This window comes from Leopardus geoffroyi, chromosome A2, assembly GCF_018350155.1.
Source record: "Leopardus geoffroyi isolate Oge1 chromosome A2, O.geoffroyi_Oge1_pat1.0, whole genome shotgun sequence".
In the NCBI taxonomy this organism is placed as follows: Eukaryota; Metazoa; Chordata; class Mammalia; order Carnivora; family Felidae; genus Leopardus; species Leopardus geoffroyi.
In genome coordinates, this window is record NC_059331.1 from 152,965,593 (window position 1) to 152,981,559 (window position 15,967).

The following is a 15,967-nucleotide window of genomic DNA, read 5'->3' on the forward strand; positions in this document are numbered from 1 at the left end:
AACTTGGCTATTATATAAAGTGGTACGTTTATTTTTGATTTGGGAAGAACATTTACTACCTTAGGAACAATCACTTCACATATCAAGATACATAGTTGAATATATTCCATATAGAAAAATCAGGGTATAGGAAACCAGAGTGAGAGTGAGTATATACTCTACTTTTTTGGAAACAGCCTGTATATAAGAACAACTACGATATTCATCTGGTTTGTCGAGGCATAGTTTCTATTTCTGTGGCTAAATAACCTCTAATTTTCAAATAAATCTGCCTGCAGCTACATGGCCACGTTTTTCGCCATCAATGGATAGCTGACTCATTGTGGTTCGCAAGCCTCAATTCCATATAAAAAAGAAATGGAAAAATACGCTGAGTTGTAAGCAATTAAAATGCGATCAAAACCTAACTATACGGTTTGATTAAAAAGGAAAATCCGTAGTGATTCATGTTTTCCTTTCTGCTCTTCACACAACAAAAGAGGGAGTACAGAGAAGCAATGAAAACGGAGTCGCCTTTTTGCCCCTGGGATGTCTGAGTAGAACCTTCACCAGTGAAGTAATTAGTTCCAGATTTCTCACTTTTTTCCCCCTGTGTCATACCAAAATGGTTGCGGTCTTCCTTCAGAAACAATCCCTCTTCACTGAACCCTAGGCTTCTAAGAATCTTACTCTCTTTACTTGGTAAAAATGTTTGTAAGACTACACGGTAACAAGGCCATTCTCCCTATTCAATTAGGATCTTGGATAGGATTGGAAACCGGCCTAATCATGAATTGCAGCAAATTCGCATAACCCCTGAGGTAAGTGACTGTCCTGAGGCGTGAAAGACTGTGTCCGTTAATCTCTTCCTGCAAGGAGGTAAGACAGGGAGAAAAGGCTCCCCAGACATAAATGTGCCAACACTGTTGCAAAACTCCAACAGTCACCCTCCTTTCTGGCCGTGATGAGACCCCAAAAGAAAGCACACCTACCACTCTCATCTATGAACAAATGCTGCATCGTTTGCCCAGAGACTGTCAAACCACAACCTTGAGCAGCTCCACACAGCAGCCAACACAACCACCTGGCTATGCTACACAGAGCACACCTCCAGAGGCTCAGGACTGGAGACAAACGAATGAGCGTCATCACAGCAAGTGGAACCGTTCACACAAATGAAGAACGTATACACCACTTCCAATGTGCTCATGATCTCTCTCATGCATGTCTTCGTGATGTGCAAACACAGGAACACCTAGTACACCCCGGACTGCAGTAAAGCAAACACTGGTGAGGTTCAAAGTATTTATAGACACACGTGCCAGGTCTCAGTGTGGCTCAGGAGCTACAGAAACGGGAAGCAAAGCTCCATTGGGAGCTTGGGGATGGGACAAGCCAGCAAAGTGACTAAAGGTGGGAGCACAGGTTGGCACAGGGGACAGGAGAAGCACCAAGGAAAAGAGAACCGCTGCCACTGTTGAGACAGCCAGTAATCCCTCCCAGCCATCACAGGGGCGCGCAGGGAAAGAAAGGAGAGAGAGCCCTTACTGTAGCACGCGGGAGTGGCTGAGGTCCCTCAAATCTGAGTCTTCGTAATGCGGAGTTATCATTCCCAGCCCGCTGTCGCTCAGCATGCGTTTCCGTAGGGCAGGGTTCCACCAGTCTGCAACTCTGGGGGGAAGAAGGGCACCAGGCATTTAGGCACTCAAACTCAGCCACAGGGTTCACTCTGCTCTTCCTCAAGAGGATTCTCCTCTCAACAGGAGATGGGAGAGGCCTCTTGATTGGGTATTTACTAGTTACTTCTTCACATCTATTATTTCATTTTCTCAACCGTCTTGAACTATTCTGTATGTTTCTGCCCTCTTTACGGATGAAAAAATTGCATTTCAAGAATAAGGAATTTTAAATGTGACGTCAAGGAAGAAAAAATAGAGCCTGATGTAGAAATGCAAATTAGGAAAGAACAAAGCCCACCCTGTTTCACGGCTTTCCTGTCCTAGTTCATTTCCGGAGGGGCAACACTGATTCAACTTCTGGTGGATTTTCAGGCTCCTTTGTTTTTGGAGGTAAGGCTAACAGAGAGGCCCAGCCGAGGACTAAGCCATTTCTTTAGGCCGTTATCTGACATTGAGACAATGACTGAGAAGGCCAAGACCGGGTGGGCATGGCAGAATTGGTTCACTCTACCAGACTGAAGACTGTGGCCTAGATCAGGACGGGTGGATGAGAGGACGCCTAGACTCTAGTGCCCACTGCTACTGCACGAGGACCCAGCATCTCCTCACTTGCTTTCCCCACAGCTGACAGGCTGGATTTACAGTACAGTCACCGTGGAGATGGGCATCTCTAGCCCCTTGTGGGACACCCAGGGACGTGTATCTGATACCACTGGCTCTGGCTCCCTAACACGGCTGTACACCTGCCCTCTCCTGCCACTTCTGTCTTCTCTTGACTTGATACATCCCACTGGTATCAGCTGCCCCTGGCAGAGTGGATGATACTCAGAAATAACAGCCATGGTCAAATGAATTAGTGCAGGGGAGTAACTTGTCTGTTTATTAAGCATCTTGTGTGTGTGTGTGTGTGTGTGTGTGTGTGTATACAACATGCAAATGCTACTTGAGTGCATGTGTGTGTGCTTTCCAGGGAAATTCTTATTTTAACTATTTGGCCTCCATGTACCAGCACGTTGTTGAAGTTCATTCTTTGCAAGGGCAGAGATTTTTCAAATTTTTATTTCTTCTCTGTTGTTTCCTACGTGCTTACACTAGTACTGGCACATAAAGAGCTCTATAAATAAATATTTTGGAATTGCTGAAGTACGCTAGAAATATTAACAATATCTTGGTGGTTCCATGCATGCACGTAAGCAATAAAACCTGTGACCGAATCTCAATTTTGCCATTTATTTTCTGTGCAATACTGGCAAAATTACAAAAACCCTCTAAGCCTCAATTTTGTTATCTAAGGGTTTAGGATAATAATAGTACCAGATCTGCAGGGCATTGTGGCATGATGGTGATGATGACAATTATTTCAATAACATCATATTTAATGAGTGTCTACCAAGTTTCAAGAACCATCCTCAATACTTCACATGTATCAACTTTTTTAATTTTCAAACAATTCTATGAGCAGGTTTTATTTCCATTTTACAGATCAGGAAATAAGCACAGAGTCCTTCTGATGATTAGGTCACTATAAAGTGGTGGCAGGGATTTAAGAAAGGCATTGAGGACAGCGTGTGGCTCATAGTAAGTGCCTGATGCATCATAGCTATTGTTAAACAATCGATAGGTCTCAGGCTGCCTGGATATAGCCCAAAAAAGGGGGAGGAGGAAGAGGCGGAGGAGAAAAATAACCATCAAACCAGCTGCGCCCGTTTTCATTTGGGTCATACAAGCATTATAGATGTACGCACACAAATGCAAATACTAGTATTTCATAGTTTGGTAAAAAGTGTGCATGTGGTGAATAAAGAAGGCTCAAATGTGGTGCAAATTGCGGTGGGCAAGGGTAGTTCTACACAGCTATGCATAATACAGACCAGCCATGGAACACTCCAATGAAACCCAACAAGAAAACCTCTATTTTAAAATAGTTTGAGGTCATTAGACATGTCAAGTGCAAAGCCAAGTCAGACACGGATGCCACCCTGCGGCCAGCCTCCCCTCACCACCACATCGCCAAAGAAGCAGCACACTCACCCTGAGGCTTGCTCCACCACCAGGTCAGGCATTCCGGGAGGTGTCCCTGCCTGCTGTGACAATACCATATCGGGGTCCAGAATAAAAATCTCATCTTGGGAAATCTCCATCACAAAGTGCAAATGTTCCTTAGGCAAGAAAAAAGAAGTCTGTCAGATGATGGACAGGACACTCAAACCTGTCATCTGGTAAGTAACAGAACAAAGCATTCTTGGTCTTGAGGATATAATGGAAGTCTATGACATATCAAACGACCACACTGTGTTTTCAGAGGTCCAATCAGCGGACATCCGTCCCTGAACAACACTGTAGCAAGAGGCTGGTGAGGGGAAGAGCTGAATCCCTCTTGGTTTGGGGTTCCTACTTGACCAGGATCCTGTCAGGTACCACCAAGGATGGTCTTGCCTCTTCTTCCCAAATATCATCAAAGAAGCAACACCCCACATGCAGCTTGGTCCAGCATGAGTTGTGCAATAAGCTGAAGCTGGATGCCCAGGACCTGGCCAAAGCCAAGTGGCATGATTAACAACTGATTGTATCACTGGATTCCATACCGTATTTTCTTCTTCTTCTTCTATTTTTTCAGGAGAATTTGGACAGTGGGAACACTTATTATCATTGGGCACAAGCATTTTTTTGTCTCATTATGGAACTCTGGGAATTGATGAGCTCCAAGCAGGTAGCATGAACATACACTTGAGGTGTCAAGCTTGCTAACTAAAATAAATTTAAAATGCCATAAAATTGGGCTAGGAAGTAGTAAAAGTAGCTGTGTGAGAGAAAATTTGGAGTGCAGGCTGGTGATAGTATCTACAAGCCTAGTTATTTACTGTACTCATTCGCAAGGTCAAGCAACATCATCTTGAGTCCACAAATCACAAAACGTGTGAAGACAAATAAAAAGCTCATAGCTCAGTCCATGAGTACCATTCCAGGATTTGTAAATGTTTTAGTGTTTACATTATAAAAAATTCTAAGATTAGCCACCAATAAAGTATATTTATGTGGGAGTTTTTCGCTTTCACAGATAGGCTCAAGAAAGCTTACCTGAGATCTGTCTATTCGGTAAAAGCGATCAGCAGAAGTTGCTAGAAAAAAAAAAAAATGTACACAGCATTCAGAGTCCTGTGACCTGGCATCAGATGTACAACCTTCTCTGCCATTATGCCACTCAAAAGCTTTATATTCCAACCATGCCGGACCACCAGCCAGTTCCTAAATCTATTTAGAAAAACTTAGGATTTCCATGTCTCTGCTACTGCTATGCCCTTCCCCGTTCTGTCTCCTCCCCTCTTCCCCCGCCGCTAATCTTACTTGTCTCTGAAGGACCAACTTATGTGCTGCCTCCTCTGTGAAACATTCCTCAATCCCATCCTCTCTACCCCAGACAGAATTCTTTGTTCCTGCCCTTATGCATATTTACATTGTGTTTATACTTCTTACAGAAACTATCTATCTTCACAAATAACTATGAGATATCTGCCTCTTTAAAGGTCTGTGTTTCATTGACTTTTTTATGTCTCCAGACATTAGCACAAGACCTTAAACAGAGCTGAGACTCGGTACGTATTTATTAAGTAAATGAAGTTAGGGGGGACAAAATGTTCAGTAGCCAGACTTTCCAAGGAAGCGGTTCTCATTTTGAAAAAAAATCTTGAAGATGCTGAGCCAGGGACCACATCTGGTATTAAAGGATTCATTTCACTTCAAGACCGAGTCCCCTAAGCCATGTCTAAAGAAAGCCAAAACAGTAAAAATAATTATTTAACCATTCCTAAAAGGGACTGGGCTGCATCTGTGGTTTGAGGGAAAAACTTGCAAACTTTGGGTTTCTAGAAACTATTCTGATTATTCTTAATACTCCAAAGAATTATGTTCCTCCTCACCTAAATCTATCTAACAGATTCTATATATTATAAATAGATTTTCTACAAAGTACAGAGTACTCAAGGGAATAACTCAAAATGCAAATAACCATTCAAAAATCATAAATATTTAATGAGTAGCTTCTCTCCAAAGGAAATGAGCTAAGAAACAAGATAATCATGGTTGCTGCCCCCTAAAAGCAACAGGGGAGTAAAATCTATCTGAGAAGGACTTGCTTTACTTTGTTCTTTGTAACCATGAATGCGATCACTTTTTAAAGGATTTTTATGTATGGAATTTAACTAATATCTGGGTTAACACTACCACCCACACTTATGATTTCATCTAAGAATGTATATGGAATAGACTGGATATAGAACAATTCACAGTCATTTTCAAAATTTTCTCAAATATAAGTTGTTTGTAGATTCAGGAAAAACAAACGATTGTGCTTCTCATCACAAGGGAATAAAGGAGCTGGAGGAGAAGTAGTAGAAATTATCTTCAGAGGCAGCTGACACGCTACTAATGAAAACCTATGTCATGCTTCACACGGGTTAGATTACTCACACACCCTGTCACACTCTTGTCCACATGTATATCCTCTCTGATGCATATACAGATCAACTAAAGACATGTCTACAGTGAAAAACACATGTCCACACAGACAAGAGAGATACTGGGTAGCAGATACGCTGTAAGCAGGAAGTGTACTGTTATACGGGTAACTGGATAGAAAAGCAGGGTTAAGCAGCATCTAGGGAGTAAGTGATGCTTGCGATGTAAAATGGACCCATTAACTGATCGTAAAATAACGAAAATATTATGCATTCAATAGGTCATGCTCAGAGGCACAGATCTGAATGGAACAGAGAATTTCTACATTTTTGTAAAAATGTATACATCTTACTGAAATGATGGCTAATGAAAATATATGGAAGTTCCACCATAAGCAAACAACAGAGGAATTAGTACCTATGTACTAGATCCATCTACTGATCTGAATTTAAGATAAGCATTCAACATGTTTTTGGAAAAAGGCGGGGGAGGGGGGCGCACTGAGAGGGAAATTTGGTGCTGTGAAGTTCAGCCCAAGCTCACCAATTTTCTTTGAGAAAAATGACTTCAGGAAAGTGTGTGGCAACACATCGTTTGGGATGCAAATGCCAACCCTGTAGGGCCACGTGAAGGGTTTCTGAATAATCCCTTGGAAAACTAGGGCCCATCCACTCCATCCATCAACGCATTGTCCTGCTGCTTCCACCATCCCACCACTCCATGAAATATAGAAACACTCACCATCTAGAAAGCACCACCGCGGGGAAAGTCTCTGGGCTGAGAGCGCCCTGGGAAAGGAGGTTTCGTGGTCCTGGAAAGAGACACATATATCCTCCTGACTCCATATGAATAACCTGAGGGATTTAACCACTGTATCATATCAACTACTTGTAGGAATGAGCATCCTGTCCTAAACCAAATACTGGTGAGAGACCAAATCATATTTTTACTAGAAAGAGAGGCTCTGCTTTGAAATAAATTACTTCAATAGAACCTTTAAAACAACTCACACATTAAACATCCAGGAAGGGGCGCCTGGGTGGCTCAGTCGGTTAAGCATCCGACTCTAGCTCAGGTCATGATCTCACGGTTCGTGGGTCCGAGCCCTGCGTCAGGCTCTGTGCTAGCAGCTCAGAGCCTGGAGCCTGCTTTGGATTCTGTGTGTGTCTCTCTCTCTGCCTCTCCCCCACTCGTGTTCTGTCTCTGTCTCTCTCTCAAAAATAAACATCAAAACCATTTTAAAAACCATGCAAGAAGTTTTCAACTGTTCTGTTAAGCATCCGTAAGTGATATAACTGGGGACATTTACCTCCTTTAGGGAATTTCCTTCCCTTTGTGAAACTGAGGAACTAGCGGCAGCTGGCTGCCATTTACACTTGGGTTACGCATGTAACAAAATGGGAAAGAATTGAGCCTCATCTCCTGGTGAGAATGGACTTATAGCATCTAAGAAACACAAGAGGCCATCCATATGCAGTATTGAATCTCCCTGTAACTAGAATAGCATCTATAACACAGGACAATTTGTCTGCATGAAAGCAAAGAAAATCAATGCATATGTTGAGGCCATTATTACCTCAGCCTTATCCCACTGAACCTGCAGAGTAGTGGACAAGGAGGAAAAAAGTTTTACCAGGCTGGCTGATGACAATATCATCTGTCCAACACTGGGTTAGCCAACGACATACTCATCTACCTTGGCATTCTCTAGCTTTCTCGCTTTCTCAGATGCCTGGTCCTCCCTCCCTCTCATGTGTGATCTCAAGGCCTTCTGAGAACCACATTCTTCCCTCTAGGCTTAGACAAAAAGATTTTTTTCCTGTTCAAAGCTAACCACTTCATCTACTCTCCAGATTACCTTCTTCTTTCCTTTCGAACTTAGTTCTGTATTCTTAATGAAACCCTCTCCACTACCCAGAAATTCACTAACTTTTCTGCTTTCAATGGTTCCCCCTCTCCAAAACAAATTCCCTTAAATGGTCCTGTTATAGCTTTTGAAAATTAATCTTTCCTTCCTTGCCCTGCCAAACTCCTGCCTCCAGCTACCTCTTAACCATTTTGGCCCAATCTCTAGAAGGCTAGCTTCTGATGAGACATTCTTTGAAAGCTGCCCTTCCAAGAGATCACCAGGGCTAGCATCCTTCCTGATTTAATACTACTGTCAGTTCCCAAGCTTCTGAATATCTCTGAAGCTTTTATTTCTTACAAGGAATTAAGGCCACATCACAGAGGAACAGACTAGGGAACTGGCAGATTGAAAGCAGAAGGGATTATCTCTTTATGATTCCAAACTTTCAAACACTAAAAATCTCCCCTAAGAGAAACTCTTGTCAATGATAATTTAAAAATAAAAAGCACATTCTAGTTTACAATACATGATTTGGAGCATTCTATCCCTGGCTCATCATGAAATTGAAATCACTGACAAATAGGACAAATGAGGAGGGAGGCTAGATCTCTGTGGAGAAGGCATTGGGAGTTTGACCCACATTAGGATTTGAGATGCTCCAATATAGGGAGCATCCTTGGGGTGCAGCTGGGTGTGGATGATCTGGTGTGCACTGAGCGGGGCAGGAGAAGGAAATGGGGATAATGTAAGAGGGACAATAAGAGAACCAATCGGAGGTTGCATTGATTTCCTTGGGGTTTTGACCAACAGTCCCTGAGGCCTCACTTGATCCTCAGGCAAAGCCTGTGCTTGGATCAGCGGTTCTCAAAGTGTGAACTGTGGAACAGCAGCAGCCACTGGAAACCTGTTAGAAATACAAATTCCCGGGGCGCCTGGGTGGCGCAGTCGGTTAAGCGTCCGACTTCAGCCAGGTCACGATCTCGCGGTCCGTGAGTTCGAGCCCCGCGTCAGGCTCTGGGCTGATGGCTCAGAGCCTGGAGCCTGTTTCCGATTCTGTGTCTCCCTCTCTCTCTGCCCCTCCCCCGTTCATGCTCTGTCTCTCTCTGTCCCAGAAATAAATAAACGTTGAAAAAAAAAAAAAAAAAGAAATACAAATTCCCTGGCACCACCTAGAGTTACAGAAACTCTGGGAGTGGAAGCCAGCAATCTTTCAGGTGAAACTGATATACACTAAAGGTTTAAAAGCACAGGCCTAACAAGAGGGATCCATTTTATTATTAGAAACCTTGGGTATATGGAATTTTTAATATGAATGGATTCTGCAAGTTAAATTAATAACTTGATAAAGAAAACACTGGTCTCAGGTGTAATACCAAAATTTATATGTATGTATATAGAATTGATATAGCTATGGATACAGCTATAAATATATATGGATATGGATATATATACGGAGCTGTGGATACAGAGATATTTATCTCTTTTCTGAACTGGATTTGCTGATTGCCCCAAATGAAATCTTGACACGTGCTCACTACCTATTTGTACGACAATTGTGTGTATCATTTTGAGAATTACATTTTGACACATGTGATATATTGCTTGACAGAAACTTAAAGTTCTTAATATATTTTTATAGAACATGTAAGGTTACCAACATGTCAGTTTGGTGTGACATGTAATGAGCCAAGAAATTTAAATGTGGCTTGAAATATTTAGTGACAACTATGAAAGCTACTAGGCAAAGATATTAAACAGAAGCATGGCTGTTTTCGCTAGAGATAAACATGGCTTAGATACCAAGGACAGTTTCTGAAACTGGATGTCAAATGTGCTTGCTACAGGGAGAGCAACACACACACACACACACACACACACACACACACACACACACACAATCACATTTCCCTCGGGAAAAATGTACTCTGAAAGAACACAGAAATGCTGGATTTATCATTTTAAAAACCTAAAGATGGATAGTGTTATTGCTGGAGTATTCCAATTGGAGAATATTGTATATTATTTAGTCTAGGTTAATAAAATGCAGACTGATATATTGCCTCAGCCACGTGACCAGCTTCCCACACGCAGGTGAAGCAATATGGGTATAGCTGTGCACCTATTTAGGTAGGAATGTCTGTGTGTTGGGAGTTTTATACAGGTGCTTAATTATTTATTTTGTGTATTTTCTGTTCATTTCTTTTCTCTATGCCTTGATTCACAAGCATTTGCTACAACTCAAATCCCTTAAAGAAGTGTCATTTAAAGAGAATGTTACCAGTTTCCCCTGTGAAAATACATTGGCTGCCAGAGGATAGAGATCTTTCAAATATTTTAAATAGGTTCAAATGGCTCTTCAAGTAAATTCAACAATCCTTAACTCCTTGAAATTTTATGCTAAATTCAGTGTGTCTGTGTGTATGTGCATTTTTCACTGCTTTCTATAGATTATCAAAGTGACCTGGAATCCCAAAATGTCACGGAAAAAAATGTCATTGAACAATAATGGGATACTTTCCTGGTCACCTGCATATTAAACAGCAGCCTTTCTTAGAAGGTGGTTAGAGGAGTGCAGGAAAGCCCTAACTTCTCTGACATAGCTCCCCTGAACTAGGTTTGTATCCTCTCCCTCCTTTTATAAAGCTCTTTCAACCTTGTTCGAAAAAAAAAAAAATCGTGAGCTCTTAAAGAGATGATTATTAATATAATGAGGTCCTATGTTAAAAGGCATTTGAATTCCAAAGTAAAATGCAATTACTATCTACCTCATTCTGGGAAGGATTTATAATGCAATGCAATTAAACTCTTATTTCAAAATTTAACATGTCAAAAAGATACATAAAAGCCATCAAGTCTCAACAAAAATCTCCCCTTGGATCTAATGTAGTCCACATGTGTAGATACATACAGATGAAAGGTCTCACTTGCATCACAACCCTAAAAGTTGGAAATTACTTGAAATCAGTGTTAAAATGATGTTTCGATGTGGCAGATTGAACAAAATTAAAGCACACCCACAAAATATACCAATAATCTATAAAATAAGGAACAAAGAAATCCAGCCACTCAGCATAACTGAGCACTAGGACATCTAAAAGACCGGAGGGAAAACAGGAGGTAAAGAGCAGGCTAGGGACAGGAAATCTGGTGGTGGCTGAGGTTGTTGTATTCCACTTGAGTTGAAAAACTGAGCAAAAAGCTACTTTTAGTGAGAAGTCTGCTTTGGGAAACTGATCTTGTGTGTACGTATGTGTTCTGATATGAGTTTATTTGTGGACACTGAAATTTAATTTATGTTCACTTGTGTGAATCATAAAATACTCTTTCGGGTTTTTTCCAGGCATTTAAATGTCTAAAAGCCATTCGTAATTCACAGGCTACAAAAGAAAAACAGGCAGTAGGCTGGACTTGGTACTTGACGGGTAGTTTTTCAGACCCGGGGTTTCCATCATTACAAGACTGTTTGTTGTGTGATTACATTACATTTAGATTTAATGGAAATTGTCTTCCCCAACAGGTCCATTTTTATCTGACCTTGTGCATTATGTCAATTATGTCAAAATTTTGTAAGTGGAACTCAGGAGGGAGAGGTACCTTGAGTAAGGAAACTCCTTATGTTGAATCTCATCCTAGAGATTCTTAGGATTCTTAGATCTCTAGACTACTCTAGAGATTGAGTAGTCTCAATCCCTAAACTACTAGGGATTTTTCACTGGCCACCCTTGAGTAATAAAATCCTAAAGACAGCAGTAAAGATAATCACACTATAAATTCTTAATATCGAAAAGTTAAGTCAACAGGCATAGTGGTGGGGTGGAAAACTCATTTTTGTAGGATGACATCATCAGACTAAGAAATGAGACAACGAAAGTGTTTCTGCCCTTGAGGTGTTTAGGAAAGGTAGATGTAAGATTGAGAAGCAATTAATAGTATAATCAATGGCCCAGGATCCAGCCTCAAATAGCAAGCCCAGAGGCAGTGGAATTCCGGTGGCCGAGAGCACCAGCCTGTGCACATGACAATCCTGGACTTTACCACCTACTAACTATGAGATTTCTTATCTATTTATTCTGTACCTTGGATACCTCATTTGTAAAATGGCTACCCGAGTATATACTGTAAAGAGTTCTTCTAAGAAACAGATGAAAGGATATGTAAAATGCTTAACCCACTGGCCGGCACATGTTGATAGGCTGATATTATTATGCTACAGAAGTAATATTGGGGCAGCTGGGACTTTTTTTTTTTTTTTAACCCAAACACCATTCTGACCTTTAATCACCTTTGGGGCTCATGGAACACAAACCACATCTCAGACCAGATCATTCAGATGATGCTACACCAGCACAAAATTGTTTTATCCATAAATGTATTTGTGCTCGGAATGTGGATTTTCAAGAACAGAAATCGAACAGATTTGTATGAGAAGACACGCAAAAAAGAATGACATCAAACGGGGGCTGAAATCATGCTATTTTGGTTTGCTGCTTGCAGGGCTTTTATTCATCAGCGACCCAGCACCTCTTTTCACAGTATTAGAAGCTATAAATTGTCTTAAATACACAGTATCGTCTTTAACCCTGAATGTCTTCTGTCACCAACAGCAATATTTTTCAGAACACTTCTCTTTACCGCCCTTTCCCCATTCAACAGTAACTGTGTCTGATATTCACATAGTTTCACCAAAATTGTTATCTTTTCATTCACTGATTTGGACTGTCAGGGGTCACACGGCTCTATATTACTCTTATCCCTTTGATTACTCTTATCCCTATTTGATTTTTTCAGTTTTTATTTATTAAAGCTAATGAAGTGCAAGGCATGTGATGTGAGGGCCACAAAGATGAACAAAGCATGGATTGTGTCTCCCGAGGGTGTCCACTGCCCTGAGAAGCAGCCTGGATGCCCCCAAGTCACCTTCTCATTTCAATTTTTGGAGTAGCTATATGTCTGCATTGCCAGATTCCAACACCTTTTTTTTCAAGACACGGCTATTTTAATTGTGATTTTATTTCCTAGATACTGTCAAAAGCCACTGATTTGGGGAAGCGGATTTTGAGTCGGCTGCCCAAAGAACTGGAGCCTGGTAATAAAGATCGCAGAAGATATTAACAGGGAAAGCAAATGGAAGGCTCAGCTCACATTTGAGAAGGCCCTTTCCTTTCAGGTCTGAAATGTGGGGCTAACAGTCTTTGGCCCTAGGTAGCCATACACTGATATATAGCTAAGACGTGCTGAGAGGCACAGTCCCGAATCATACGGGCCACTCACACGGGGCCATGATGTCAAACAGAGCAGAATGTTGTTGGCTCTTGCTGTCCTTCAATCCTTCCTGCTACTTGAAGCCCTCCACCTACTGCCCCTGCCCTGACTCGTCGCCCATCGTCTGCCACTAAAGGGTATGAAACAATAATCTCAACCGTCAACTACTCAGTGAGTAACCATTTGGAGACTGGTAAACTTTCCTTCCTTTCCTCCTTTTACAATACGTTCTTTTTTCACTTCGGAGAGTTTTACCTCAACATAACTCTACTTCTGTATTCCTTGGTGGCTCTGTACTGAATAAAACCTAGACCACCAGTCTTTTTATGTTGTTGTATCTACTTAATAGTCTGTATTTGGAAACATTTCCCCTTAGAAGTATATATGTATGGGAGAGATTATATCAAATTCACAGAACCATCCTCTTGGTTTTAGGGTTACCTGGCCACTTCCACAGAGTTCATTTAGGAATATTAGGCTACTGTCTCATTCGGTAGGCTGATTTTAAGCCATGTTCTTGGGGCACGTCCAGTGTGTCATTAAGAAGGCTGTATGGGGGCGCCTGGGTGGCGCAGTCGGTTAAGCGTCCGACTTCAGCCAGGTCACGATCTCGCGGTCCGTGAGTTCGAGCCCCGCGTCGGGCTCTGGGCTGATGGCTCAGAGCCTGGAGACTGTTTCCGATTCTGTGTCTCCCTCTCTCTCTGCCCCTCCCCCGTTCATGCTCTGTCTCTCTCTGTCCCAAAAAAAAAAAATAAAATAAACGTTGAAAAAAAAAAAAAAAAAAAAAAAGGCTGTATGATCTAGCCCCTGTCCACTTCTCCTACCATCTAGCCCCATTACTCTCTTTTTTTTTTTTTTTAATTTTTTAAATGTTTATTTATGTTTGAGAGAGAGAGAGACAGAACGTGAGCGGGGGAGGGCAGAGAGAGAGGGAGACACAGAATCCGAAGCAGGCTCCAGGCTCTGGGCTGTCAGCACAGAGCCTGACACGGGGCTCAGGCTCATGAACCGTGAGATCATGATCTGAGACGAAGTCAGAGCCTTAACCAACTTAGCCACCCAGACGCCCCTATCCCCACTACTCTTCCTGAACTTCCTCTCCATTACCTAAAAGTGAGCTGTAAATGAGCGGTAGCTCTGAGAATTTAAGTAAACTCTCAGAATTACCCAGCTATTTAGTGGTGCAATTCAAACACAGGCCTCTTTTGTACTTCAAAGCTCATGGTCTTATATACTTAGTTTTATGGCTTCTAGAGGAATTACTGGGGGTTTTGAGGGGTGGGTGGAATTTATGCAGGTCAAGTTTGAGAGAAGTTGTTTTTTGACTCGGCTCAAGCAAAAACATGAAGAAATTTGAAATGATCAAATGGTTCCTTTGACTATGGCATTGAAGGATTTTTCATAGTTTCAGCCTTCATTAACTGTCAGACTAATCTGTATTTCTTATCAGAGTTCACTGCCTGGTAACTCAGAATTTTTCCTCTCTCAAATTCTCTGGTCACATTTCTTGGGCACTTTCCATCCCCACGTTTCCATGTGCTTAAGAATCCCACCTAAATATGGCAATCAATGAGTACAGTGAACCACAATCCAGAGAGGAGAAACTGAAACAAAATTCATGTAAGTGACATTATGATTACATAGTGTAAGAGAAGTTTGCTGTAAGAGTTACCTGGTTGCAATTCTCAACTCCATAGGAATGCCCAATATTAACAGGTTGTTTAGCATGTGACATGATTATCACTTCTGTTACAACTTTATTTTCAAATCTGCACAACTATGCTTACTGCAATTTTGTTTAGAAAAGCAATGGCAAAAACTGTATATAACCTAAATTTCTATCCAGAGAGACAGTGTTAATACATACCATGGAATAGAGTAGTAGTTTTAAAAACTGAGTTAGAGCTTCATTTATTAGCAAAGCATAATCTCCACGGTATATTACTGTTAAAAATAAGTACAAAGAAGGCAAATCCATTTTTATCAAAAAGAGAAAAACCAAATATGTATCCAGGTATGCCTGTGTTTATATAAACTTGCAGAAATGTACCAAAAGGTGCACACTAGAAAGGTGTGGTCCTAAGGTCTACTTTGAGTGGAGATTTAAAAACCAAAGAGAAGTCTAGAATTATACATAATCAGAAAATTAAGATAAGCCAAGATCATAAAATCTGTCAGACTTCACTACTCAAGTAGCTAATGGAAGTCAAAGAGGAATACCTTGAGGACATTAGTATCAAAGACCAATGCCTATGTGGATGGATTAAAATTGGAGCAGGAATAAAGAGATGATTATTGACAAATAATTCACAGTAACTTAAAGCCAGGGTCCATAAACTTCTTCCTACGCTGACATTCTTCACTACTGACGGACCACATTTGTGACTAGGTGACCACGATTCAGATAATTCCTACATCTTGTCTATCTACATCCCTTTCTCTCCTACTCAAAAAAAAAAAAAAAAAAGAAAAAAAGAAAGAAGGAGAGAGAATCAAAATACAAGTGATAGAGTGGAGGTAATATTGAATTTGAAATAATTTTGTTTGAAATTAACTGGTATCGCTAACACGTTGCGGGGGATGTACCTCATATCACGTCAACAGCTCACCGTATCCTCACACTGGGCCTGGCACACAGGTAGAGCAGGTGGCCCTGGCATTAGGGAATCCTGGATTTAGGGGCGGCAGGAGGGTGGCCAACGGTGCAGTGCAGACTATAAGTCAGACTGGAGCTGAAAAGGGG

The 15,967-nt window shown here is 41.4% G+C and overlaps 1 protein-coding gene across 13 annotated transcripts in view; it reads right to left on the reverse strand.

The window, feature by feature from the left end:
* The window catches only part of DGKI (diacylglycerol kinase iota), a 444,802-nt gene that overhangs the window by 78,736 nt on the left and 350,099 nt on the right, over positions 1 to 15,967 (reverse strand). For all 13 annotated transcript variants that reach the window (XM_045495795.1, XM_045495789.1, XM_045495788.1 and 10 more), the window contains 4 exons: positions 6,855 to 6,924; positions 4,737 to 4,777; positions 3,690 to 3,817; positions 1,528 to 1,650 (listed from right to left, as the gene is read on the reverse strand). In XM_045495795.1, the coding sequence (XP_045351751.1) occupies positions 1,528 to 1,650; positions 3,690 to 3,817; positions 4,737 to 4,777; positions 6,855 to 6,924 (362 nt within the window). The remainder of the gene's footprint in view (positions 1 to 1,527; positions 1,651 to 3,689; positions 3,818 to 4,736; positions 4,778 to 6,854; positions 6,925 to 15,967) is intronic.